This window comes from Amblyomma americanum, chromosome 8 (assembly GCF_052857255.1).
Source record: "Amblyomma americanum isolate KBUSLIRL-KWMA chromosome 8, ASM5285725v1, whole genome shotgun sequence".
In the NCBI taxonomy this organism is placed as follows: domain Eukaryota; kingdom Metazoa; phylum Arthropoda; class Arachnida; order Ixodida; family Ixodidae; genus Amblyomma; species Amblyomma americanum.
Window position 1 is genome coordinate 139,763,444 of NC_135504.1, and position 26,922 is coordinate 139,790,365.

The following is a 26,922-nucleotide window of genomic DNA, read 5'->3' on the forward strand; positions in this document are numbered from 1 at the left end:
TTTGCCGCCCACCTTTCAGTCCGACCGCCCGCGTCTCCAACCACCCGCCCACCCCTTGGGCTTAAATTTTGCTACAGTCGGGACTCGGGGGCCACTTTCTGTTGATGTGGACGCTACGAGCGCGAGGCGCCGGCCTCCACAAGTCCATTCTAGTGGACATACGGTCCCTAGGGGCTATAGTGGACACAAGTGCGCTGTTCGTACACGCTCACAAACTAGAGACGCAGGCAGGCTGTACAGCTGGCGGCACGGGTTGTTGTTGTGACTGGGAGAAGGATGAAAAGGAAATTGCACGGGCCTGCCTACTGGCTCGAGCCGAGCCACCACCGCTGCCGCGTGCAGATAGAGAAGAATTAAAAGATAAGAGGAAAGACAAAAAAGAAAAGAAAAGAAAAGACGCGCGTCGCAGCAACAACCGCACCCGCCGAAGCGGACGCTGCTGAAAAAACAGATAAGCGGCCGAAGCCGCGATCGCTGGTACGTCCGGGTACGTGACCTTCGCGCGCGCCGATACCGATCGTGCCGCTGACGCTTACGGCGGCTTTCTTTTACTTGATTTCATTATTGTTTATGTTTCTGGACAGCCGCATTTTTCTTTTCGTGGACTTGGTGGCACCGGACGAGCAGGGATGCTCATTCATTTCTTCTTCGTTGCCCAGATCGCACTGCTGCCGGCCAGGACCATCGATGGACGCACTGCGCATGCTGGCCGAGAGGCAGGCGCGTTGAATCCCCTGGATCGCTCGTTTGATAGCCGTATCAACGACAGGACACTACCGCCATCGTTCCGGTCCCTTCCGCGCGTGGCCCGCCCACATCAGCTGACCCAGGCGATGACGTCAACAGAAGCGCGTCAACGCAGCTATATATTCAAGAGCCCCACCGACCAACACTTCAGTGGACTTGGTGGCACCGGACGAGCAGGGATGCTCATTCATTTCTTCTTCGTTGCCCAGGTTGGTGATAAATACAGTTTATTCTATCCGGGATGATTCCCGTGCCTTGATGGTGCTACCAAGTCCACAGTTTCTTGTTTCCACATTGGTGGAATGTGTTGATGTAATTAGTCTGCTGCTACTAACATCCGGTGACGTGGAATTAAACCCGGGACCGAGCTCTGACTCGGACTCAGAGTCTAGCTCTAACAGTGAAATGTTGAAAAGAATTCTTAAAGAACAGACGAAAACCAACAAAGTTTTGAGGCAGCAAACATCGAATCTGAAGCAAGTAGAATCAACAGTCAGTAGTATTCAAGACAGGATTACGGTAATCGAGACGGAAATGAGCCGATTGAAGCAGTGTGAAAAGAAAATAGCAGAATGCGAGGTAGTCTGTACGAATGCCAATATACAGGCGTTGGACATGGCAGCCAAGCTAGATGATCTAGAAAACAGGAGCAGACGTAATAACCTTCTCATATACGGGGTAAAAGAGGAGTCGGAGGAAGACGCAAAAGTACTCGAGGGTAAAGTCAAGCAAGGAATTTTTAAAGACATCCTTGAAGTAGAAGTATCCTCAATAGAAAGAATACATCGAATCGGAAACTCCAACAGCAAACGCTGCCGACCGATCATGTTGAGATTTTTTGACTTTTCTGAAAAAGCTAAGATTCTGTCTAGTTGTTTTAAACTGAAAGGATCAGACTTCTCTATAAGTGAGGACTTTTCGAAGAGAGTGAGAGACATACGAGCAAACCTTTGGCGTTCTGCAGCGGAAGAAAAAGCGAATGGAGCGAAAGTGTCACTGGTATTCGATAAGCTGAAAGTGGACGGAAAGGTGTACATTTGGAATTCACAACAGAATTGTAGAATGGAGGCACCTCGCTTAGGTGCTTCTGCACTTGACAAACCAAATGTCTGCAGAATGGAGGCAACTAGCTCAGACGCCTCTGCACCTGAGAAAAAGAAAGCCCGAGGCAAAAAATGACAAACAAGCCATAAAGTTCTCAGAGTCGTATCCCTCAACGCTCGAAGTATACTTAACAAACTCAGTCTTCTTGAAGGCATAATACTGTCTTATCAGCCACATATTCTGGTCATCAGCGAAACGTGGTTGCACGCTGAAGTGCGCGACTCGGACATAATCCCGCCTTCGTACAAACTTATCCGCAAAGACCGAGGCGCAAGAGGTGGAGGAGTCGCGATAGCAATAAAAAACATTACATTTTCCCGCCTGGAGGACATTGATGGTCATGAAAGCATATGGTGTAATATAGAATACGCGGGCAAACGCATACTCCTCGGAGGCGTGTACCGACCACCCAATGCTCCCCCCAAGTATCTCGAAGTAATGCACGACTACCTCATGCAATGTACCAACTCACGATCCAAAATAATCATTACAGGAGACTTTAACTTGCCTGGAATCAATTGGTCAGACATGTCACACGACAACAAGGAAGTGAAAAGCGCTGAAATGTTGTTACTAAGTACCTTTAGTTTTTCATTAAAACAATTAGTAACTTCTGATACTCGTACTGTCGGGTGTTGCTCTTCTCTACTCGACCTTATGCTTGTTAGCAATTCACTTCAAGATTGTTCCGTAAATGTAGCTCATGGAATCTCAGATCATAAGATGTTAATCCTAGCATGTCCGTTGCATGTTTCAACTAAGACTGTGAAACCATCTGTCACTTTTGTTAAAGATTACGAGCGGGCAGATGACACTTCTGTTTTTGCTCGCCTGGAATCTTGTTACCCAGCATTTGAAGCACTCAATGACGTATGTGAAATGTGGTCCTATTTCAAAAAAACTGTTCACTTCTGCGAAAAGCAGTACATTCCTTTGAGGAAAAAACGTGTGAACCGAGAATATCCGTGGATAACGCGAGAAATTATCCATCTGAAAAGAAAGATTAAGCGGCGGCGCAAGCGTTGCCTATCAAGCAACCTTGCATGCCTTGTCAGTACACTCAAAGGTAAAATTCGAGCTGCGAAAACACGTTTCTTCTCGGAGACGTTACCGTCATTTATGAAGCATGACCCGGCAAAGTTTTGGCGCTACTTAGCATGCGAGCAATCCACAGTTTCTGAAATAAAAACGTCCAGTGAAACTATAACCAACACTGCCGCTATTGCTACCAAATTTAACTCGTTCTTTCAGTCTGTTTTCTCACGCTCGGTTTCAGGTGCTTCCCTTGATTCTTACTCCATCACTCATCCCATGTCAGAAATAAACATTAGTGAAGACGGCATTTTCTGCCTGCTGCGCAATCTAGACGTAAAGAAATCTCCGGGGCCTGATGACATCTCAAATAATTTCCTGAACAGATACGCCTTCTGGGTTTCCAAATGTTTGTTCCGAATTTTCACTCTGTCGTTGCAAACCCTAACAGTCCCGGATGACTGGCTCAGGGCTAAAGTAGTTCCAATTCATAAAGGCGGTCCCAAAAATGAACTAAACAACTACAGACCGGTCTCGCTAACAAGCTCTACTTGTAAAATACTCGAACATAATATTTACAAAGCAATTATTAACCACTTAGAGGTTAACAACCTCCTCTACAGTAGGCAACATGGCTTTAGGTCAAAATTATCAACAACCACACAGTTGGCAGAGATAACGCACGATATCGCAAGCTCCCTTAATGTAAGGAGTCAGTTAAACGCCATTTTTTTAGACTTCTCTAAGGCATTTGATTTAGTTCCTCACCTAGATTTAATAACAAAACTGCAGGCTATAGGGATCGAAAACACTATCATTTCATGGGTTGAGTGCTTTTTGAAAAATCGTAAACAGTGCGTCAAACTGAAAAGTTCCGAATCTGATAATTTGGATGTCTACTCAGGTGTACCACAGGGTTCAGTCCTCGCCCCCTTATTGTTTTTAATATATATCAATGATATTTATCTATGCGTTGACCCTGAGGTACAAATTCGGCTCTTTGCGGACGACTGCGTGGTATATAAGGAAATAGACACCATTAATGATCAAATTAAACTAAATGAATCTCTATCGTCTATTCAGTCTTGGTGCACTAGGTGGGGAATGAGACTTAATGCCACCAAAACAAAGAGCATAACTTTCAGTAAGAAAAAAAAGCCACTAGATTTTTTATGCACTATAACTAATGTTCCTGTCGAGAGAACTAATAACATTAAATACCTAGGAGTGACACTATCCAGCAATCTATGCTGGGAACAGCACATTAAAAACATATGTCATAAGGCCCAAGGTAAGCTGTATTTCCTTAGAAGAAGATTACGCAACGCACCTCCTAACGTGAAACTTAATGCGTATAAAACACTCGTAAGACCGACCTTAGAATACGCGGATCTTATTTGGAGCCCACACCAAAAATATTTGATAGGCAAGCTGGAACGTATTCAAAACCTAGCAGTACGCTTCATATCCTCAAATTTTTCTAGACATTCTAGCGTATCTAACCTACTTCACAAAGCAGATCTTCACACCTTAGCACAGCGCAGAATAACATCAAGGCTTAAATTTCTGTACTTACTTTATTACGGTCATTTGAACATCTCAAGAGAAACATACCTCCAGGAACCATTCCGTCACTCTTCAAGAAATAACCATGAAAAAGCACTTCATCAACCCATAAGCCACAATAATGCTCATAAATATTCTTTATTCCCATCGGCTATTTTTTGCTGGAATAAACTACCACCGGCTGCTGTAAACTGCAACTCAATCGAATCATTCATAGAGCATGTTAACAGAGTTGAATCACTGTCAGTACCACCGTGATGAACCTATGTCGCCCAATTTCCATTTGTATTTTCTTTGCAATTACATGTGTTTCCTTTTCAACCCGCTAGTTTCTTCTCCTGGCTTTGACGTCATTAGTACCCTGTGCCACTATAGCGATGAAATGTTATTTTTGTACCCTTGTACTTTACGTATTCCCTTTGTTTTATATTCCCTCCTTGTAACCACTCCTGCATGGGCCCGAGAAGGGCCTGCAGTATCTGTAAATAAAAAAGCACAGCGCCTATTTGTCTTCCGCATTTACACTTTCTAAACGTTCCGTTTTTCACCACAGTGCGGCGCCACTGACCACTCCGCATTCGGACTTTGCATTGTGCGTTCTAGCGCTAGCGAGGCGTCCTTAGCCCTTAGCGTTCACATGTGAACGAAACAAACAAAGTATTTGGAGTTGTGCCGTGCGCTGAAGATGGGTCCGAAGATAAAAGTTGGACAGCCGTCTGTGCTGTCGTTTTTTTCTCCGAAAGTGACCGAAAACGTTATTGGCGGTACCGAAGAACAACATGCACAGCCAATGGGAACCGATGTGGACGTTGTTGAGCCCCCGACTTCGCCCACGTCGAAGAGGCAGAAGTCAAATACATATAATGATGGCAGTTCAACATCAAGCGTTGAAGCAGCATGCATTGTACCAAATACTGGCGAAGACAGCAAGCACGCATCGGTATTCAACGCATCTTGGATTATTGACCATCCTTGGCTTTTCTACGACAACATCAAAGGTGGGATGTTTTGCAAGCTGTGCATAAAATATAATAAGAGGCCTTTCGAGAAGCCAGTGTGGAACACAGAACCTTGCAAAAGGATCCGGCTCGAAAGTGTTCGTAAACACGAAGCGTGCCAGTCGCACCGCGACGCTATAGCCCTTGAAGCACACAGCAAAGTAGCAGTGTCGCCGCTTGAGAAATTGCAGTTGCCGGTCTCTCGCGACGCTATGAGGCACGCATTAGCATCTATGTATTACCTGTGCAAACACAGAATACCGCACACTACGAACTTCGAGCCGCTTCTCGGTCTGCTCTCGCTGCTTGGGCTTGATGTGAAAGCACAGATAACAACCGGAAAGAACGCCACGTACTGCAGCCAGAGGCCTATTCAGGAGATGGTAACCTGCCTTTCGGATGTTATTGAGGACAAAATCCTACACGAGCTTCGGCAGAGTGAGCATTATGCACTTATGTTCGACGAAACAACCGACTGCGCAACACTGGAGCAGCTTGTCATCCACTGCAGGTACATGTTCAATGAGGAATTAAAAGTGAAATTCTTGGCCATGATTGATGTGCTGCCAGTGCTGGACATCCTCCAACCACATCTTAATGATGAAAGAGCATTAGCTCTCAATGCTACCAACATTGCATGTGCTGTGGAAGGTTTTATGGCCAAAAAGGGCCTGCTCTTTGACACCCTTCGCGGAATTGGAACTGACGATGCACCTGTTATGACAGGAAAGAAGGGTGGAGCTGTGAAGTTGTTAATTGACAAGCAAAAGGGTCTAACAGCACCCCAGAGCTTTCAAGCTGTAGGTATACACTGTGCGGCACACAAGCTCAACCTAGCAGCATGCCAGGCATCCAAAGCAGTTCCATATGTCAACAAGTTTAAAGAACTGTTGCAGCAATTGTACAACTTTTATGCATTCAGCCCAGCTCGAACAGCTGGACTGAGTGCTGTACAAAATATTCTGGAGCACTAAGGTGGAGGAAAGATCATTGAGCCATCTACCACCCGATGGCTAGGCGTTGGAGGGTCATGCACAGCCATCCGCAGTAATTTCTCGGCCATCATAGTCAGCCTGTCCAGGGAGGCAGAAGAACGCAATGACATCAAGGCAGCAGGACTGCTCAAGTTTGTGATGAATGTGAAGTTTGTCAGCACCCTACTGATGTTGTGTGAGCTTCTCCCATCCATTGATAGGCTTTCAAAAGCACTTCAGAAGTCGGCACTGCACGTGGGCATTGTGCAAGTTCTCATCGAATCTTGCATAAAGACCCTGGAAGCACAGGGCAACAGCCGAACAAAGGTGAATGACTTTTGTGTTAGCCATGACATACAGCTGACAGCCACAGAAGAATCGGAGGAATGGCTGCGGACCACCAAAACAACATTTATTAACAAGCTGGTAGAAAATATCAAGGACAGGTTCCAAGACCGCCCTATACTGGCAAGTTATTATACTGTGTTCGCCCGCAGCAACTACGAACAGATGGTGGGTGGCAATGGCATTGAAATTGCCAATGCTCTGGAGAAGCTGTGCCCCACTCTTGGCAAGTCCTATACCCAGGACATGCTTGCAGAGTGGATTGCATTTGCAAACTTCGTGCTTGTGTCTGAGCACGTGCAAAAGATGCCAGCAGAAGACTTCTTGCTTTTTGTGGCACATGAACTGAAAGAGCAGTTCCCACTTATGGCGCACATAGCTGGGTCGTACCTTGTGCTCCCACCACACACAGTAGACTGCGAGAGAGGCTTCTCAGCTTTGAAGCTTATTAAGACTCAACTGCGAAATCGCCTGAAAGAGAAGTCGTTGGACGGTCTGATTCGTATCGCATGTGAAGGGCCTGAAGTCAACAGCTACCCATACGATATAGTAGTGGAAAAGTGGGCAAATATGAGAAATCGGCGGCTGAATGTGTAATATGCAAAATATGCAGAAATAAATGCCTCTTGCATAGTGCGACTGTGCTTGGACGTCTGCTGTGTTGTCATTATTCTTTATTACACCCCCCCCCCCCCCCCGGTCCTCAAATGTCCACCTCTCAAAATTATCTGGGGAGAACACTGACTACACACAATGCCTGCATAGCTCTGTGCATTTGTGTGTTGTGAAAATGTGCGCTGTCTTGCTCTCAGTAATTTAAGTAAAAGGATTGGCATATGCTTTCAATGTCTTCAACTCATTTCTGTCAGGCATCGTATGCTGCAGCACGTTGTCAGAAGACGCAGCTTCCTGTGCAAACTTGTATTCCTGAGCATGTAATGCAAATCTGAAATTGCCTTGCAATTTCACACTTGCTGCTCGCTAGCAAGTGCTTTTTTCAGTGGAAAGCTTAAGATATTTTTGATTGCATGCAGAAATGGGAAACTGCGCCTGCGGAGTCTCTGTTGCGGGCGTGCTCCGAAAACAGCGGGGGCCCTGCAGGCACCGGAGCAGTCGTGGTCGACGATGGTAAGAATCCATGCGTCGACCTGGCTTAGGACTGCTCCAAGGTTCGGGAGCTCTCCGCCAGTTCTCCTGCATTAATGATACGAGAACTGACTATTGCACACGTGCACTTCAGTGGAAGGACGGGCAAGAGGGAATATTTAACCCTGCTATGCATTTCATGTATTAATAACGCAAGTCAACCCTCCGTGACGCCTGCCGCGCTCTGTAAGCACGTCAGCTTACCTTTGGTCGGCTGCAGCCAGCGCTCCACCTTTGCGGGCCGCCCGCACCCACTCCTGCCATAGCCGCCTCCACCCTTCAGGCGAGCGAGTGGCCGGCCCTATAGCGTTTAGCTGTGCTGCCAGCTGTACCAACAGCGCCCGCCTTTCCTCGGCCGATATACTGTCATTGGCCCCGTGGGTCAACGCGCGGTTGTTTTGCAAGAAATTCAGGAGCGCTTAGAGCTGGATAGCGCCGCAGCGCGGTGCCTATCGCCGTCACTGCTGCCCTTTGTAGAGTCCATTTAAATCTTCCGCGATGGCGTGCTTCGTAGAGCTGTTCCCCCTATGTTCGTAGTGAACGTCCGCGAATGGGCAAATGTAAACATTTTTTTTATTTAGGTTGTTAATTTTCTTTACTGTACTATTTTCATGCGACGAAAGTAACGGTAAATTTATAAAACGGTAAATTTTCACTATATCATTTTCTTTTGGCTTCTCTGTATGGCTGCGCGAAGACTCTCCCCCTTAGCGCCGCATGTGCCAACGAAGCGACAGTCGGGGACCGCCAAACAATTCTCAGCCGTAGCGTTTTTCACGCTCTGCCGCCATGTTTCGTCGCTGCCTGCGGGTATAGCAGCGGAAGCGTCGCGAAGAACATCGCCTCACGCAGTTTACCGCTAAACCATCTTCACTATTCTTGCGACTATTCGGGCCGCGCTGAGAACCAACGCCAGAGCCATATATTCCTTTGCTGGCCAACGCATGTGTATGCACTGATGGGCTGAGACCGCAACGCATTGCGCTGTTTCGCTCAGCGGCTGCAATGCACGACGCGTACGCACCTACGCGCCGCAAATGCTCGGCTTCAGGCACGCTTTAGGGCATCGGTTTTCTGTGAACTTGGCGCCAAATAGCAGACGACAGTATCTTTTGTTTTCATACTTTTTTATTTCTTTTCCTATTTCGTCATCCCATTCTGCGTTGACGTAACTTGGCACCGCCCCGATGTACGCCTCACGGGTACGCACCGCTCTGGGCGGATCGGCGAATATCGACAATAGGCCACTTCCATCTGCGCTCTTCAACCCGGTATGGTGCCGCCCCGCTGTCCGTGTAATGTCGCACTCAGTGTGAGCTACAGCACGCGAACGCGTGGGCGAGTGCTCTTCAAGGTTGTACGGTAGCGCCGAACGTGCAGTGTTTTCGAGTTATCTGTAGAGAGTAGCTGTTCTTGCAAACGCGCATAACCTCCATTTGCTTGCTTTCACCTTCACCCTCGCTTAGTCTTGTGATACAGGTTCGAAAATGATAACGGCAGCCGTCCACTGACGCCCAAACGTCATTCTAAGGCCCGTCTCTATTCACAAAACCAGTGATATTTAGTAGGCCACTTTGCGCTTCATCATTTTACTTAACGGGGAATGCTGGAATGAATTGATATGCGTGAAAGTGGCTGCCTTTTATGACCAGATTAAAGACCAAAAAATTTAGGGGGCACTTTGTTGGCATAAAGTGCGGCGAGGCGAAAAGCCTTTAGCGCGGTGTTGCTGCTTGTGTCACTGATGTGTGGTTAACACGTTGATTAAGTACACAATTGATTGTGAATCTTAAATGCTGGAGACACTGGAGGGCGTGTGGTAGGCACCCGTCTGCTTCGACGCCTTTCCGCAAACACTCTCCAGCGTCCTAGACAAGCATTGGAAAGAAGTAGCGCAGTCGTTAGCACGCTTGTTTGCGGAACGGCAGGATGGTGGCTGGCATCCAAACGTGCACAACGCATTTTTGCTTATCGAGTTGCTGACGAGCGTAACGGACGGATGGACAGGCTCGTGGCCGCGAGTAAGAGTCATTAAAGGCTTTCGCCGTAATACGTTCGTCAGCTCGAAGCATGTCCCGGGTGCCTAATAGCGAGCGAATGCTGAAAGTTGAACTGTCGTTAAAGCAATACGCCCGACGCCGAACAGCTGAAATGACTGGTAGGTCAAATAAGACTGCCAACCGCATCATTCAAGTTTATAGGGATGAACACCGCATCAGCGACGCTTCTCATAAACGTCACCCTCCAGGAACAACTGCAGCTCAGGACAAGAATATTCATGACGCTGCGCGGGCGAACCCCCTCAGCGCTGCTACAGTGTTCTAGAAGGAGTTCATATTTGAACAGCGCAATAAAACTACGGGACACAACGAAGAATGGACACCACAAGCGCTGACTCGCAGCTAAAAAAAACGCCTTCTTGGGCGAGTTGGCCACAATTCATCTTTGGTAGTGGCGCGAACACACACAGAACACAAGGAAGGGAACGGGACAAAGCGCCACTTACAACTGGTTTATTCGGAGGCACATCACACACACTTTCTTAAACGCAAGGAACACAATCAAATCAGGATCGATAAGCACGTGCACTGGTCAAAAATTTCTGTTCCGCCTTATATAAAGATACGGATGGATCACTGACGCACATGTTTCCTTTGTCTCCGATAAAAAAAAGCTTCAACTAATTCCCGAGCTTTGCTATCTTTACTGGAAGCTAGAATCCTCGCCCTTGAAAAATATGCCTCACAGGAGCGTGACGGGCAGGACCTAAGCTCATCATGAACAACAAACAGTTTGTGTACGATGGTGTTAAAGATTCTGTGGTTGAATTAAATTTATAGCGCTCACCGCAGGCACACAGGTCCTTTATGCACCAATGTTTCCAAAATCGCACGCGTGCAGCCCCTGCCCCAACCGATAAATCAGTTTCCGTTTTACTAACAAATATCCGAAGTTATTTTCCAAAGAAAGAAGCCGTGGAAGCTATATTGCAAGACAACAGCACAGATATTGCCATCTTTACTGAAACGTGGCTCACACCTCATATACTGAATGACGAATTTTTGCAAGATAAGCAATCCTTCACTTGTTTCCGTCGTGACAGACCAGGGCGTAGGGGAGGCGGCCTGATGGTTCTTGTTAAAAGTATTCTGGTCTCTTCTGCTATCGCAGTCAATAGTAAAAGCGAAATCAATTGCGTGAACGTTTCTCTTGCTGATTGCACTAATATAATAATCGCATGTTACCAAGCACCTGACTCCGATCATTCCTTCATCGACGACTTAAGTATCATTCTGCTCGACATAAATAAACAGTTCCTCAGTGCCGACCTCATAGTTAGCGGCGATTTTAATTTTCCAGACATCGACTGCGATAATCTAACCGCATCTTCCCGCCATTCCAGAGAATTTTTGGTCCTTATTCTTTCGTTTGACCTCTCTCAAGCAGTCAGAATACCAACTCGGGGCACTAACATCCTAGATCTTGCTCTTGCATCTAATCCTGATTTAATCCAGTCTTTGTCATCCATCGCTGGTCTTAGCGATCATATCATAGTGTTGTTCAACTTTTCAGTTCGCATTACTTCACGACAACGCTCAGTGAAATGCATACGCGACTACAAAAAAGCCAATTTTTCTAAACTCAATGAGGAACTAGCCAAATTTCTTCTCCACTTCGAACAGACTGGTTCTTTCAGGTCTATAGATGACTACTGGTTCAAGTATAAAGAAAAAATCACCTATTTAACTGAATCTTACGTACCCCTCGTTTGCATTCGTGGTGATGCCGGAAAACCGTGATTTACCAACTCTTTAAGAAGTCTGTGCAATAAGAAAAAACGGTTATTTAGAGAAGCTAAGAGCTCCAACTTAGCGTCTAAATGGGAGAAATATTTTAGCTGTCTGAGAAATTATACCAAGTTGCTTAAGAGCACTAAACAAAACTTTTACAACAATGACCTACTCGATATCCTTCGAAACAACCCAAAAAATTTTGAACTATTTTAACTCCAGGTCGTAGCGGTTCACATAACATATCTTTATTAGATCAAGATGGTTGTCATGTTCCAAATGAGCTTCGCTCGGACGTAATGAATACGTACTTCTCATCTGTTTTCACCAACGAACCAGCCGTAAACTTTCCTACATCACAGTCCCTAAATGTATCTGAAATGCCACCTGTTAGTATCTCAGCCGAAGGAATATGTAGACTTATTGAATATTTAAAGGTACCAAGTGCTCCTGGGCCCGACAACATTTCTGCGAAAATTCTTAACGGTACCAAAGTAATATCCAGTCATTTCCTGCAAATCATTTTTACGCAATCCATTTCTAGTGGCCAAATCCCGTCTGAGTGGAAGATTAGCCGAGTCGTGCATTACTTTAAGGCAGGTAACCGCTCTGATCCATCAAATTATCGTCCCATCTCGCTAACATGCATTGCATGTAAACTACTTGAACATATTATTTACTCCCATGTAGCTAATCACCTCGATAGAAATTCTTTTTTCTTTCCAAACCAACACGGATTCCGTTCTGGCTACTCATGTGAAACTCAACTTTTCGAATTTACGACTGACCTCCACCTAAACCTTGACTCCTTGTTTCAAACTGATATTATCTACCTCGATTTTTCGAAAGCTTTCGACCGAGTTCCTCACCAGCGCCTCTTGGCTAAACTTTCCTCCCTTTCACTGCACCCGCTGATATTATCATGGATTTGCAGTTTCCTAACGAATCGTTCGCAATACACCGTCATCAACAATCATCCTTCTACCGTCACTAAAGTCACCTCTGGAGTGCCTCAGGGCTCAGTTCTTGGGCCGCTCCTGTTTCTTGTCTTTATCAATGACCTTCCTGTCGGCATTTCATCATTCATTCGTTTGTTCGCAGATGATTGCGCTCTTTACCGCCGTGTTAGCACTACGAACGACCAGTCATTGATGCAGGACGACATGAACTTGATACAAAGTTGGTGCTCGACCTGGCTCAAGAAATTGAACGAAACTAAATGCAAGTTTATGCACGTGTCCCGTAAACGATCTAACCTGCACTTTTCTTACACGCTAAACAGGACCGCGCTATCTGAAGTTGAATCCTACAGATACCTGGGCATAGAAATAACAAGTGATCTTAACTGCTCGAAGCACATAACGTCCCTTGCTGCTAGCGTTTCTAAATCACTAGGATTCATCAGACGATCGCTCACATTTTCTCCCCCTAAGGTTAGACTAATCGCATACGAAACTTTCATCCGCACTAAACTTCAATATTCATCGAGCATTTGGAATCCCCATCAAAAGTATTTAACACATATGTTAGAGGCCATTCAAAATCGAGCCGCTCGGTTTATAATATCAAATTATGATTCTCGGTCGAGTGTTACTAATATCAAATCCTCTATTGGTTTACCTTCCTTGGCATCCCGTCGTAAGATAGCATGACTCTGTCTATTTCATAAACTTTAATATAATTTTCCCCAACTGCGTAAGAGCCTAATTATGCCCCCTTTAAGATCATCGTGAGGTTTGTATAATTGCCGTAGTATTCAACGCATTCATGGTTCAGCCAATGCGTTCAATTCCTTATCCTTGCCAGCTGCCATAGCCGAGTGGAATGTCCTTCCAGACAGTGTTGTGAATGAAGTTAATTCCCTAAAATTTAAACAGATGTTAATTGATTTATTCCCCAAATAATTCCTGTTGAAGGCCCTTTTTCTTTCTTTTTCTTTTGTTTACTCACTTACTTGCTTGTTTTTCTTTTGAAGTGTTCACACTTGTATCTACATGTGTTAAGTTTATGTTCCAATTTTGTTCTTTGTGACATGATTACTGTTCGCCCCCCCCCCCCCTTATGTAATGCCCCCGGGGGCCCTTAAGGGTAAATAAATGATGATGATGATGATGAGGTATGTTTGGCCCCTCTTTATTTTGCTCTAGATTTCTCTCATGTTTCCTAATGCGGTCATTGACGCAGCGCCCGGTTTGCCCTACGTATGAGTGACCGCATGAGAGGAGAATTTCATACACCACCCCTACGGCGTACTTCAAAAACGGTCGCCCATGCTTAGTGCCGCATCCTTTTTTCTCTTCGCGTACTCTTTCGATACGCGAGCACAGGTTTCCGAGTTTTTGGGGGGCTGAAAACACAAGCGGCACCCCATGCCTGCTTGCGACCTTCTTTAAATTGTGGGCCATCTTATGTCTTAGGGCACCACTACTGGTCTCACCACTTCTTCTCGAGGTGGACCTTCACCAGCTCTAACCGCCACAGTCTTCATTTTTTGCAGTAGGCTTTCGGCGACTGCCATCACAACCGAATCAGGGAATCCGGCTGAAGACAGCCTGGCCAATTGTTTCTGTAAGCTAACCTGCATCCTGTGAGGAACACGATTTCCTGAGGGCGGATTTAAGGCAAAGCGAAGCAATTCCTCTATTTATCAACTTCGAATGAGTAGAGTCATACGGCAGGAGCCCTTTTCTTCATCATCATCATCATCATCATTTATTGAACCCTTAAAGATCCCGTCAGGGACATTACATAAGGGGGGGGGGGGGGAGATAGTGATGTGAAACGGTCACACAAAGGCATGTAAGCATAAAAAAGCATAAAAAAAATAACAAGAATAACAAGTTTGACGTGAAATTAGCGTCAGGTGATTCAAATAGAACAGAATATACATGGCAAAGCAGTAGTATATAAATTACACGTTAAAAAGTACGGAAAATAAATAAGTGGGAAAACACTTGTGGGGGGGGGGGGGTGTCACAATAACACAAGCAGTTCAAATTGCACGCAGAGCATCGCGAGGGAAGTAGCTATAGTTGGATCAAGTGGTCTGTTATTAGCTGCCTAAATCTGGTGGGATTAGTTTCGATGACAACGGTTTCAGGAAGATTGTTCCATTCCTCTATGGCGATGGGGAAGGAAAGTTGAAAGCGTTGGATGAACCATGCAACCGCTGAATGCTGAGGGAGTTGAATAATCGGCGAGATGAGCGTAAGGGAGTGGATAACAAAGTCTGGCGTAGTGCGGGGAAGTTAAAGTATAGTTTGTGGAAAAGACAAAGAATTGATACTTTTCTGCGGAATGCTAATGGTTCAAGGCCGAGAGACGATTTTAGGTTGGTAACGCTGTGTCGGGACGAATACGATTGACAATTTTTAACACTTTTAGAGTTTTACTTGCAATCGACTTTCATAACATTTGACCGGCAGTGTTTTCTGCAGAAAGCCGGCATATGTATAGGATTCCTGTGTAGCGCCGGTATTGTGTAATATTTGTCTTTCACAAATGGATCAAGTTTTACATCAGGTTTTACTGTCTAGGCATGCTTTTAAGGTGTTCAGATATTACCAAGGACGGAAGTTTGAACTTCGAAGAGAGTGTGCATGATATTTTAACCTTATTCCGACAACATGGAAATGGCTTGCAATTCACTTGTGAAGTGCCTGAGGGTAACGGCCTGCAGTTTTTAGATATAAATATTCAGTTTTGTGAGGATCAGCTTTGTTGGGGATATGCTCCTCGTGCAAGAAAAGGGCTCCTGCCGTATGACTCTACTCATTCGAAGTTGATAAAAAGAGGAATTGCTTCGCTTTGCCTTAAATCCGCCCTCAGGAAATCGTGCCCTCACAGGATGCAGGTTAGCTTTCAGAGCCAATTGGCCAGGCTGTCTTCAGCAGGATTCCCTGATTCGGTTGGGATGGCAGTCGCCGAAAGCCTACTGCAAAAAATGAAGACTGCGGCGGTTAGAGCTGGGGAAGGTCCCCTTCGAGAAGAGGTGGTGAGACCGGTAGCGGTGCCCTAAGTACATAAGATGGCCCACAATTTAAAGAACGTCGCAAGCAGGGATGGGGTGCGCTTCTGTTTTCAGCCGCCCAAAAGCTCGGAAACCTGTGCTCGCGTATCGAAAGAGTACGTGAAGAGGTGGCACTAAGCATGGGCGACCGTTTTTGAAGTGCGCCGTAGGGGTGGTCTATGAAATTCCCCTCTAATGCGGTCACTCATACGTAGGGAAACCGGGCGCTGCGTCAATGACCGCATAAGATATCATGAGAGAAATCTAAAGCAAAATAAAGAAGGGCCAAACATACCCAAGCATATTAGGTCCTGCCCGTCACGCTCCTGTGAGGCATATTTTTCAAGGGCGAGGATTCTAGCTTCCAGTAAAGATAGCAAAGCTCGGGAATTAATTGGAGCTTTTTTTATCGGAGACAAAGGAAACATGCGCGTCAGTGATCCATCCGTATCTTTATATAAGGCGGAACAGAAATTTTTGACCAGTGCACGTGCTTATCGATCCTGATTTGATTGTGTTCCTTGCGTTTAAGAAAGTGTGTGTGATGTGCCTCCGAATAAACCAGTTGTAAGTGGCGCTTTGTCCCGTTCCCTTCCTTGTGTTCTGTGTGTGTTCGCGCCTAGTACCAACGACGACTCGCAGCTAGAATTTTATTCACGTCAAATGTATCTTCAATACCAAGAACACCAAACACAAACCAGAGGGAAAACAAAAGAACACAAAAGCTATATATATATATATATATATATATATATATATATATATATATATATATATATATATATATATATATATATATATATATATATATATATATATATATATATATATATATATATATATATATATGTGGAAGCAGTCAGGGTTGCTCAACGGGCCAGTCAAAACTTGCACAGTGAAAAGGTCACAACTGATTCGATTATCTAGGTTTATTCACCAACGGTTTCAGACGGTGGACCGTCCTTCATCAGGGTAAAGTCGAATGAATACACAGATGTGCGCATTTACGGTCCTAAATGCAGAGGGAGAGGAGACACTTTCTCTCTCTTTCTCTATGTCGGCGTCCACTAAGGGGAAAGGAGAATGGATGCGAAACAGGTTAAAAAAAGCTAGTTAAAATACAGAGGTGACAGACATGCAGCAGAGCTTAGAGGGATGGATTTTCGCCGAGAAGACTAAAGCAAGAAAGGTTTCCCTCTGCGGAAGCGAGAAGTTCGAGCACAAGGGGAAAATAACGAAAACACAGAAAACAAGAAAAGAACAAAAAGGAAAACACCAGAATACACTGAAACAAAACACAAAGGCGCACATAGCATGACCCGCTCCCCAGCGGTGCAGATGTTAAGAACTCTTGTAATGTAATTTACTGTCAGCTGTCAAGGCCGCATCATTACGCCTTGTTCAAGAGGCACCAGTGCCCGTTACGAGGGCAGCGTGTCGCCTCAGCGGCGGAAAAGCGGTCGTCCAGACGCCGTGTCGAAACCCGATCCCACAACTAGCCGCCGCAGAAAGCAACCACCGGCCGTTCGTCAGAGGGCGCCTGCGCGGCGCGTCCCACCGCTGACAATTTCGAGAAGGGAGGTTGGAGGACAAGGAGGAAAAAGGGAAACCGGCATGGAGTAAAGAAGAGGGGGGGGGGGGGGGGGGGGGGCGCATGGTGAGCAGGATAAAAGGAAAACAAATGAAAATAACAGACGGGAGCTTCTTTCTCAATTGGAAAGGTTTTGAGGAAGGCAAAATTGCCCAAGTTCTCATTAATGCCGTGGGTTAATGTCCGAAATTTATGTATGAAATACGATTCCTTTTGTTCTCTTTGGCGGCCGGTTTGAAAACCCGACTGAAAACTCCTTTCCCCTTAGTGGACGCCGACATAGAGAAAGAGAGAGAAAGTGCCTCCTCTCCCTCTGCATTTAGGACCGTAAATGCGCACATCTGTGTATTCATTCGACTTTACCCTGATGAAGGACGGTCCACCGTCTGAAACCGTTGGTGAATAAACCTAGATAATCGAACCAGTTGTGACCTTTTCACTGTGCAAGTTTTGACTGGCCCGTTGAGCAACCCTGACTGCTTCCACTTCTACTACAATGGCTGCCAGCATCCACACAACTGAACGGCTATCTATCCACTTTCCAAAAAATCCTATTAAGACTGCAGTAATCAGTGACGAACTCATTAAGCACGTATATGAATACTTCGATCCGGCGCAAGAGGGCACCCCCGGCTTCATCATCTACCACTCAGCGAAATTTTCGGACCTCCCCGCACTATTGGAGTACCTGCCCGCCACCATCGACAGAGTGATAGTTCACATCGGAGCTGCCGACATCGCTGCAGCGAACGCCTCTGCCGCCCTGTCCAGCATGAAGGCGGTCATCGGCAGAGTCAGCCGCGAGCTACCCTCGATCAGACTATGCATGAGCCTGCCACTCCCGCGCGCCCTGAACCGTCGACGCCGTGGAGCGAACAGAAGATTTGTCACGTGGTTCAACAGCCAGACGCAGAACTTTGTGGACCAGGTGCGTCGACTGTGCCACCGACGACAGTTTGGCAGTGGAGTGACGTACCTCAACCATGCATTGCATGAGCTGCCACCGTGGAGGGTTCTCGCGGCTGATGGATATCATTTGAGCTTTGAGGGCGTGGCCGTCGTGTGCGATCACCTCCGACGCGTACTCTGCGCCACAGCCCCCGCGACAAGATGGAGCTCCAGTCAGCGTCCGGTGGCTAGGACTCCAAGAGGCGGCTCGACAGGCAACAGGACAGAAACAACGTCTACTACTCGCCCCCTGGTGCAAGGGTAGGGTGGCTAGAACTTTTTGAGGTGTGCAAAGCGGCTGCCGGAAGCTGCCCCCCAAGACCAACCGATGCCGCGCGGGGGCGCTGAAGACAGCGGCGCCGTCAGAGCGAGACATCGGAGCATTGCGCGCACCAAGAAAGCATCGCTCGCGCTGAGTGTTGCTTTCCGAAGCAGGTAAAGTTAAGGTGCATGGACCACTAGATGCGTTATTTCTGCCGCGAGATTTGAGAATGGCACAAAGAGCAGAAGACAAAAAAAAAAAACTAAGCGTTGGTGTTTCGTGCCTCAAGTCAAGTTTTACTGCTTATAACACGGGTTCACTTTTTTTGAGTAAATCGAAAGGAAGACGAAAGGAAAGAAAAAAACCATGAAGCCATGCGTTCTTTAGCGGGCTTATCATGCTGTTTTGTATCTATCAGCAACGAATGAAGCGTGAACAAGAAAACTGAGACGGCAACGCAAAAACGGGAAGATATTAGCTCCTGTATTTGAACTACAAGCCAGGTTGAAAAACATTTCTGAAGAGTCTTCACTCCTTCGAAATTAAAATAGTAGGAACTAGTATTTAGCTCCTCCTGGCTAAGAGTGGCGTATCTTGCAGTCCGTGGTTCAATCGTCTTGTTCGCGTTTCATTTCTTGCTGATAGTACGTGGATGAACAACTGAAAATAGGTGTTCTTCCAGAAACGCGTCTTTTTCTTACTGTGCTGTTTTACTGTGGAAGCGCCCTCGTCACAATTCTATGCTTCGTGAACTGCACTTCTTGAGAGCATTTCTTTGAAAAGGGAATTCTCGTTTGCTCAGATTGCAACGCATGTAAAAACTCCACGCCGCGGAAAATTAATCCGGAGCTCTCCACTACGTTTTTACTATTGCTTTTCGGCCTCGACACGTAAAAACCCCCTAAATCTTTCACTGTGCGAACGTGTATGCGACACAATGTAGTCTTGACATACATTGGTCTAAGGAGCAGAAGAAAAAGCATGAAACACTTTCCGAATATGTTAACCATTTTCCACACAGTAGCAGCGCAAATCTACATGCTTTGTTTAGAGCGTGTGGGCTTCAAATCGAAGCTCTTGAGAGGCAGATCTAGTCGCTCGGTTGTTATCCGCTGCTACTCGATGTGCGTACCTTAACGAACCCCATCGCAGGAGGCAAGAGAAGGTGCTGGCGCAAAACACTCAATTCCCACTTCATGTACGTACTTCAACGTACCAAAGCGACCGATGCCATGAGGGACGCCGTAGAGAAGGGCTCCGGAAATTGCATCCACCTGGGGTTCTTTAACGTGCACTGACATCGCACAGTACGGGGGCCTCTCGAATTTCGCCTCCATCGAAATTCGACCGCCACGGCCGGGATCGAACCCACGTCTTTCGCGTCAGCAGCTGACTGTCATAACCACTCAGCCACCACGGCGGCTGGTGACGCAAAACAAAAATACCACACATTATTGAGGAAGGAAGCCCAGCTGAAAGCAAAAGAATTTACTAAAACTGAAAGGCAAAAAGCAGCGCGAGCGAACCGCTCTAGCGGCGCGGAAAAAGAAGGGAGGGGGGAGGAGCAAACTTCTGGCACTCTTTTTCATGTTACAAACGAACAGCCGAGCGCGTTCTTGAAAAGCGTGTGAATGTATGCGCAGCAGCTTTTCATGCCAGCACACAAATCGAACCTGATGAGTGCTCCAGTTCCCTTTAAATCAGACCTCCGCAAATTCTGCTTTAGAAACAAAAAGAGAAGCGATTCCAGCAACTGGTTGTCGTCTCCTGCGCAAGAAAGCAGTTCTGCTTGGTGAATAATTCTTCAGAACTCGGAGCTCATAACTTCATCGAGTGTACAAACCACCATCGCGAAGCCATTTTCATCATCAGCGGCCTCCCAAAAGCAAAGCACAGCGCGCAAATCACGCCATTAAACGCGGTCCGCGCGCTTTCCACCGTGCATGATCAGCGACCGCGCGACGGCGCCTTTAGCATCAGCGCCCCTGGCGGCATCGGTGGGCAGCGGTGCCACTTCCGGCAAGGGAAACGCGCCGCGCTTTTCACACCTGAAACAGTTCTAGCCACCCTAGCAAGGGGTCGAGTCACCCCCCGTGCCCCCCCCCCCCCCCCCCCCCCCCCCGCCGCCGCTACAGGACGAGACGGGCCTGCGCCGAGATGGCACGCCACGCCCCGACACAGCGCAGCGATTGACTCGCCACACGTATGACCCGCTCCCCAATAACTCACTCACCCTCATTTCTGAAACTGCGAAAATGTATCGAAAAACGGATCAGGTATGAAGCTCACGGAACAACACTAACACGATATTCAGAAGAGGGAAACGTACCCAAGGGCTTGAGGTTGCAACTAACCCCAGCGATGACCACCCTTAATGCTGACGAGGAGGCTGAGTGGAAAGGTATTCTACACGACAGTTCACTACGCCTTGTGGACCTAATTATACGGCACAGTCAACGAAAAACTATTGAATTGAAGCACATTGAAAAATGCACCCGTCTCGAACCGGATCTAACGGCGACAGAAATAACGGAGCTAAATGAATTCGAAGAACGAAAGACCAGAGAAACAGGCATGGAGAAGCTTAGGAAACTCCGGCGGGACGGTGTGGCACCAGCGCCCCGTTCGATAAGCCCGCCTCCTACTAGAAATACGTTAGCCCCTGAGCAAAACTGTGCGCCTACTTCTGGTCAGCCTTCCATTAGGGCTGACAACGTGGTGAACGTGTCGAGCCTGCCTCTCACTTCCTCAGAACGTGCGTTACTCGCTAAAGGCCTAACCTTCTGCCCCACGACCGGAAAATTCAATGAATTTCAATTATATCAAGATCTAGATAACTTCGCAAGGAACTTACGTCTGCGTGAGTATTTTGAAAACCGCGAAACGAACCGGGAAATCAACATACCAGGGACATCCGACAAGTCATGGACTTCAAACGAACACAGGGATAGACATTTGGATATGTACATCACTGCCGTTCAAAAGGATATCCTATCATCGTATTCAAAATCAAAACCAAGAGCGGTCAACAACAACCTCTCGTCCGAAGAACGCCAGGCCCTTAACTCTTTAAGTCGGCGGTCCGACATCATCATCAAGCCTGCGGACAAAGGTGGCGCGATCGTCGTTATGGACAAGACCGAATACTTAAAAGAAGGTTTCCGACAATTGGAAAATAAACAATTTTACACCGAACTCACCAGCGACCCCACGAAGACTTCGAAGTAAAAATTAACAGGGAGATAAAATCTCTCCTCCAAAAACAAAAGATATCCCAGGACATGTTTAAAGCAATGAAGCCGGTCAAACCAGTCCCCGGGCGGTTCTACCTCCTCCCGAAAATTCACAAACTAAACCGTCCCGGTCGTCCCATTGTCTCAAGTAATGGCACACTCACCGAAAAAATTTCTGGCGTTCTCGACTTTTTACCAACTATCCCCGCCTACGTTCAAGACACTAATCACTTCCTCAGAGTGGTGTCTAACATTGAAATTCCCGATGAGAGCTTATTGGTCACAATGGACGTGACGTCTTTATATACAAATATCCCGCACTCAGACGGCATACGCGCGGCGGTGGATGCATACCTGCGGACGGATCCTCCGGTTCACCTGGATGGGGAAACTCTCGCAACTATTCTGGGTTTAGTACTCAATTACAACCACTTTGAATTTGAGGGAAGGCACTTTCTTCAGGTGAACGGTACGGCGATGGGGACCAGGATGGCACCTGCCTATGCAAATATATTCATGGCGGATCTCGAAACACAATTTCTGGACACTCAACCTTCGAAGCCACTCCTGTACAAGCGTTTTCTGGACGATATCTTCCTCATCTGGCCTCACGATGAAGCTAGCCTATTAACATTTATAGGAAACTACAACAAATTTCACCCATCGATATCGTTCACCCACAGCATCTCCAAAACATCTATAAACTTCTTGGACGTGACAATACAGAAAAAAGGAAACGTACTTAAGACAACGCTCTACAGAAAGCCCACCGACCGCCCGCAGTATCTACATTTTAAGAACAGCCACCCGCACCACTGCAAGACGAGCATACCTTACTCTCAGGCTCATAGATACCGACGGATATGCTCTGAGCTCGATGACTTTGACCGCCATGCTGAATAACTGAAGACAAATCTCTTACTGAAAAAATATCCCGCTTCCATCGTGGAAGACGCTATCCGGAAAGCTCGCGGTCTAGACAGAAATAAAATACTGAGTCCCCAAAACTTCCAGCAAGGTGAAAGGCAAACCAACCTCGTTCTCACACATTCATCAAACATGCCACGCGTGAACAAAATCCTCTCAAAACATTTTAACATTATCCAGCAAAGCAGTCACCTGTCCCGCATTTTTAAGCAGCCACCAAGAGCGGTATACTGGCGCAGCAAGAACCTCAAGGACATTTTAGTTAAATCCAGAACATCGCCCAATGCTAACCCAAACCCCGGGTGTCAACCCTGCCGAAAACCACGCTGCAAGGTTTGCTGTCACATGCTGACAACAGGCATTGCAAAAGGTACCTTCTCTGACTTTACTTTCAAAATCAAAGAAACTCTAAATTGCGACAGTGCAAATGTGGTCTACATGCTTCACTGCAGCGTGTGCGGCATGCAGTACATCGGCCAGACAGAAACTCCGTTCAGGTTGCGATTCAACAACCACAAGGCCCACGTTCACACACTGCCAAACCTACCCTTTTCTAAGCTCCTATGTCTGCTACAGCACTCATTTGAAAGCATCCGGGTCATCCTCCTACAGTCGGGTTTTCAAACCGGCCGCCAAAGAGAACAAAGGGAATCGAATTTCATACATAAATTTCGGACATTAACCCACGGCATTAATGAGAACTTGGGCAATTTTGCCTTCCTCAAAAACCATTCCAAATGAGAAAGAAGCTCCCGTCTGTTATTTTCCATTTGTTTTCCTTTTATCCTGCTCACCATGCGCCCCCCCCCCCCCCCCCCCCCCTCTTTACTCCATGCCGGTTTCCCTTTTTCCTCCTTGTCCTCCAACCTCCCTTCTCGAAATTGTCAGCGGTGGGACGCGCCGCGCAGGCGCCCTCTGACGAACGGCCGGTGGTTGCTTTCTGCGGCGGCTAGTTGTGGGATCGGGTTTCGACACGGCGTCTGGACGACCGCTTTTCCGCCGCTGAGGCGACACGCTGCCGTCGTAACGGGCACTGGTGCCTCTTGAACAAGGCGTAATGATGCGGCCTTGACAGCTGACAGTAAATTACATTGCAAGAGTTCTTAACATCTGCACCGCTGGGGAGCGGGTCATGCTATGTGCGCCTTTGTGTTTTGTTTCAGTGTATTCTGGTGTTTTCCTTTTTGTTCTTTTCTTGCTTTCTGTGTTTTCGTTATTTTCCCCTTGTGCTCGAACTTCTCGCTTCCGCAGAGGGAAACCTTTCTTGCTTTAGTCTTCTCGGCGAAAATCCATCCCTCTAAGCTCTGCTGCATGTCTGTCACCTCTGTATTTTAACTAGCTTTTTTTAACCTGTTTCGCATCCATTCTCCTTTCCCCTTAGTGGACGCCGACATAGAGAAAGAGAGAGAAAGTGCCTCCTCTCCCTCGGCATTTAGGACCGTAAATGCGCACATCTGTGTATTCATTCGACTTTACCCTGATGAAGGACGGTCCACCGCCTGAAACCGTTGGTGAATAAACCTAGATAATCGAACCAGTTGTGACCTTTTCAATATATATATATATATATATAACCATTCCCACAACGGTGACAATCGGCACGAGCGCAAAACTCCACATCTTGGCCGGATAAGTACATCGTCTCTTTATCGGTTAGTGCGACAGAAGGGTAACTAAAACAACTGATTCCAAGCGGATCTGAAAATCCTCAATCCAATATCTCACACGTTAGGCTTTCATTATGTTTACCTAAGATGACGGTGTTAGAAAACAGAGGGGTGCATGTACCTTCTCTCCACTTACGGGCAAGGTTACAAAATGACCCATCATCTCGGGACCTCTGGTGCTCACTTAGACGAGCGTTAGCGCAACGTCCAGTCTGGCCATTATAGGTCACCCCGCAAGTGCACGGTACCCTGTAGTCAACACTGACATTACAGGGCACAAAAGGGCTCTTATCGTTGGTCTGACAGCCTCCACTCATTTTCTTCGTGGTTGTTGCATTTGCCTTCACTTCCACCCGCCTGCACACACCCGTAAGCTTCCTTGGCGCTGAAGAAACCACATCAACATCTTATCCCGCCGCCACATTCTTTGAACCATGCCCAACACCATGTGTGTAAGGCGCCACCGCAAACTGCTTTTTTTTTCATGTTTAGGTCTACGCCCTCTGTTTATCCATCTTAGTGGCTTATCACATTCCCTGGAAATCACATCAGAGGGTTAACCGCAAGATTTTAATTGGTGAACTTGTCGCAAAATGCGTCAAGTTGGAAAGAGAAGGTACATGGACCCCTCTGTTTTCTAACACCGTCATCTTAGGTAAAAATAATGACAGCCTAACGCGTGAGATATTGGAGGCTTTTCACATCCGCTTTTAATCAGATAGTTAGATTAGCGACCCTTCTGTCGCACTAACTGAAAAAGAAATGATGTACTTATCCGGCCAAGATGTGTAGCTTTGCGCTCGTGCCGATTGTCACCCTTGTGGGCATGATGATTAGCTTTTGTGTTATTTTGTTTCTTTGTTCTCCCTCTGGTTTGTGTTTGGTGTTCTTGGTATTTTAGATACATTTGACGTGAATAAAAATGTGGTTGCGATTCAGCGCTTATGGTGTCCACTCTTCGTTGTGTCCCGTAGTTTTGTTGCGCTGTTCAAATATGAATCAGTACCAACTCGCCCAGTTCGCAGCCTAGAACGAGTTGTAGTGGCAAGAGCGTAGCGGGTTTCGATGGAAGGCGCTGAAGCAAAAAACGCGGTTGGCTGCGCGTGGCGACGCCATCGAATACTGGAGGGAAAAAGGCGGCCGTCTGCGTTGCTAGGTGGTTGCATTCAGCGAGTTTGAGCGTTGTCGTTTGGAAAGGGTGGCGCTTTAAGCTCGTTGGGATAATAAAAGCGGGTAAGCGCGTCCCTCGGTGACATAAACACATGCAAAAAGTCTACAAAACGCGGGTACTGCTCCACACCCAGCCGACCGCGAACATTTCGCTTCAGTGGGGCACCCTGAGCATGCATTGCCAACCAAAGGCACCTAGAAAAAAAAACCATCTGGGGCAGGGAATGTGCACTGCAGAGTAAGTAGGAGGCCAGCAGACGAGGGCAAAGTTGACGAACAATTACAAGCGATGAGCAGCGAAGCTCGAGGAGGTGAAAGAAGATAGGCTAAATGAAATGGAGGTGAAACGTTTGGATTGGTTTTTTTCGGGTTGAACCTGTGGTTTAACCTCGTAACCTGAGTCGCCAATGGGACAAGAGACTCGGGTTACGAAGGACGCCGTAGCCACTCATGATAATTTCGAACCCCCTGGGGTATGTTCTTTAATGTGCACTGACATCGCACAGTACACGCGTGCCTTTATAGCACTTCGCCTCCATCTAAATGCGACCGCTGTGGCAGGGATCCAACCTGAATCTTTCGGGCCAGCAGCCGAGCGCGCACTACAACGACTGATCAGCCTTCACGGCGGCGAAGGAAAGGGGAAGCGCGAAAAAATAAATAAAATAAAGCATGTGCTCATTAAGCAGAAAAAAAGAAGGCAATAAATAAAACTATGCGAACAGACAAACATACTAGAGACGTACGTCCGCCGACGCGGACAGAAACGACATTTCCCTTTTGTGTGAGAATAAGAGAGGGCTTGCTGTTGCGGCAGAAGTAATTTGAGCGGTTGCGGTTATTTCTTTGGTAAGGCGACCACTATTCGTGACCACTGAGCAGCTCTCAATGACTGGCAGGCAGCCGCAGTTCCTGCAGTGAGACCATTAAGGCGTCCGCCACGGTACCTTTCAATCACTCTTTCAATCGCGTGAACACCAGTACAAAGTGGAAACGGGGCAGTTTTCTGCATATATTTATCATGTGAACATAATAGTTGTTATTTTATTAGTGAATATGTCCCATCTGAATATGTGCCATCAATAACTTCTTTTATTCGAGCTGTATTCGTCTATCAAAGATCGCAGGACTTTTAGGAAGCTCTGTACCATAGTCAAGAATACCCTGCACATGCTTGACATATCCAAGAAAAGTACTTTTTGGTGCTCCTATGAATGAGCCGACTAGAGGCCGTGTATTTGGGTATTACAGGCAAAGATTTTTATTTATTTATTTATTTATTAATTTATTTATTTATTTATTTATTTATTTATTTATTTATTCACATTTCCTGCAGCGCCGTGAAGGCATAATGGCACGGGGGATACAAACGTACAATTTCCAAAGATACGTCTTACAGCATGCGACATGGG

The 26,922-nt window shown here is 46.7% G+C and overlaps 1 protein-coding gene and 1 pseudogene across 1 annotated transcript in view; both read left to right on the forward strand.

Annotated features, from left to right (window-relative positions):
* The first annotated feature begins 611 nt into the window (after positions 1-611).
* The window catches only part of LOC144100717 (cytoglobin-1-like), a 209,038-nt gene continuing 182,727 nt past the window's right edge, over positions 612-26,922 (forward strand). The window contains exon 1 of the mRNA XM_077633559.1: positions 612-956. Within this exon, the coding sequence (XP_077489685.1) occupies positions 630-956 (327 nt within the window). The 5' untranslated portion in view covers positions 612-629. The remainder of the gene's footprint in view (positions 957-26,922) is intronic.
* LOC144100716 (zinc finger protein 862-like) lies at positions 5,094-7,375 on the forward strand (annotated as a pseudogene).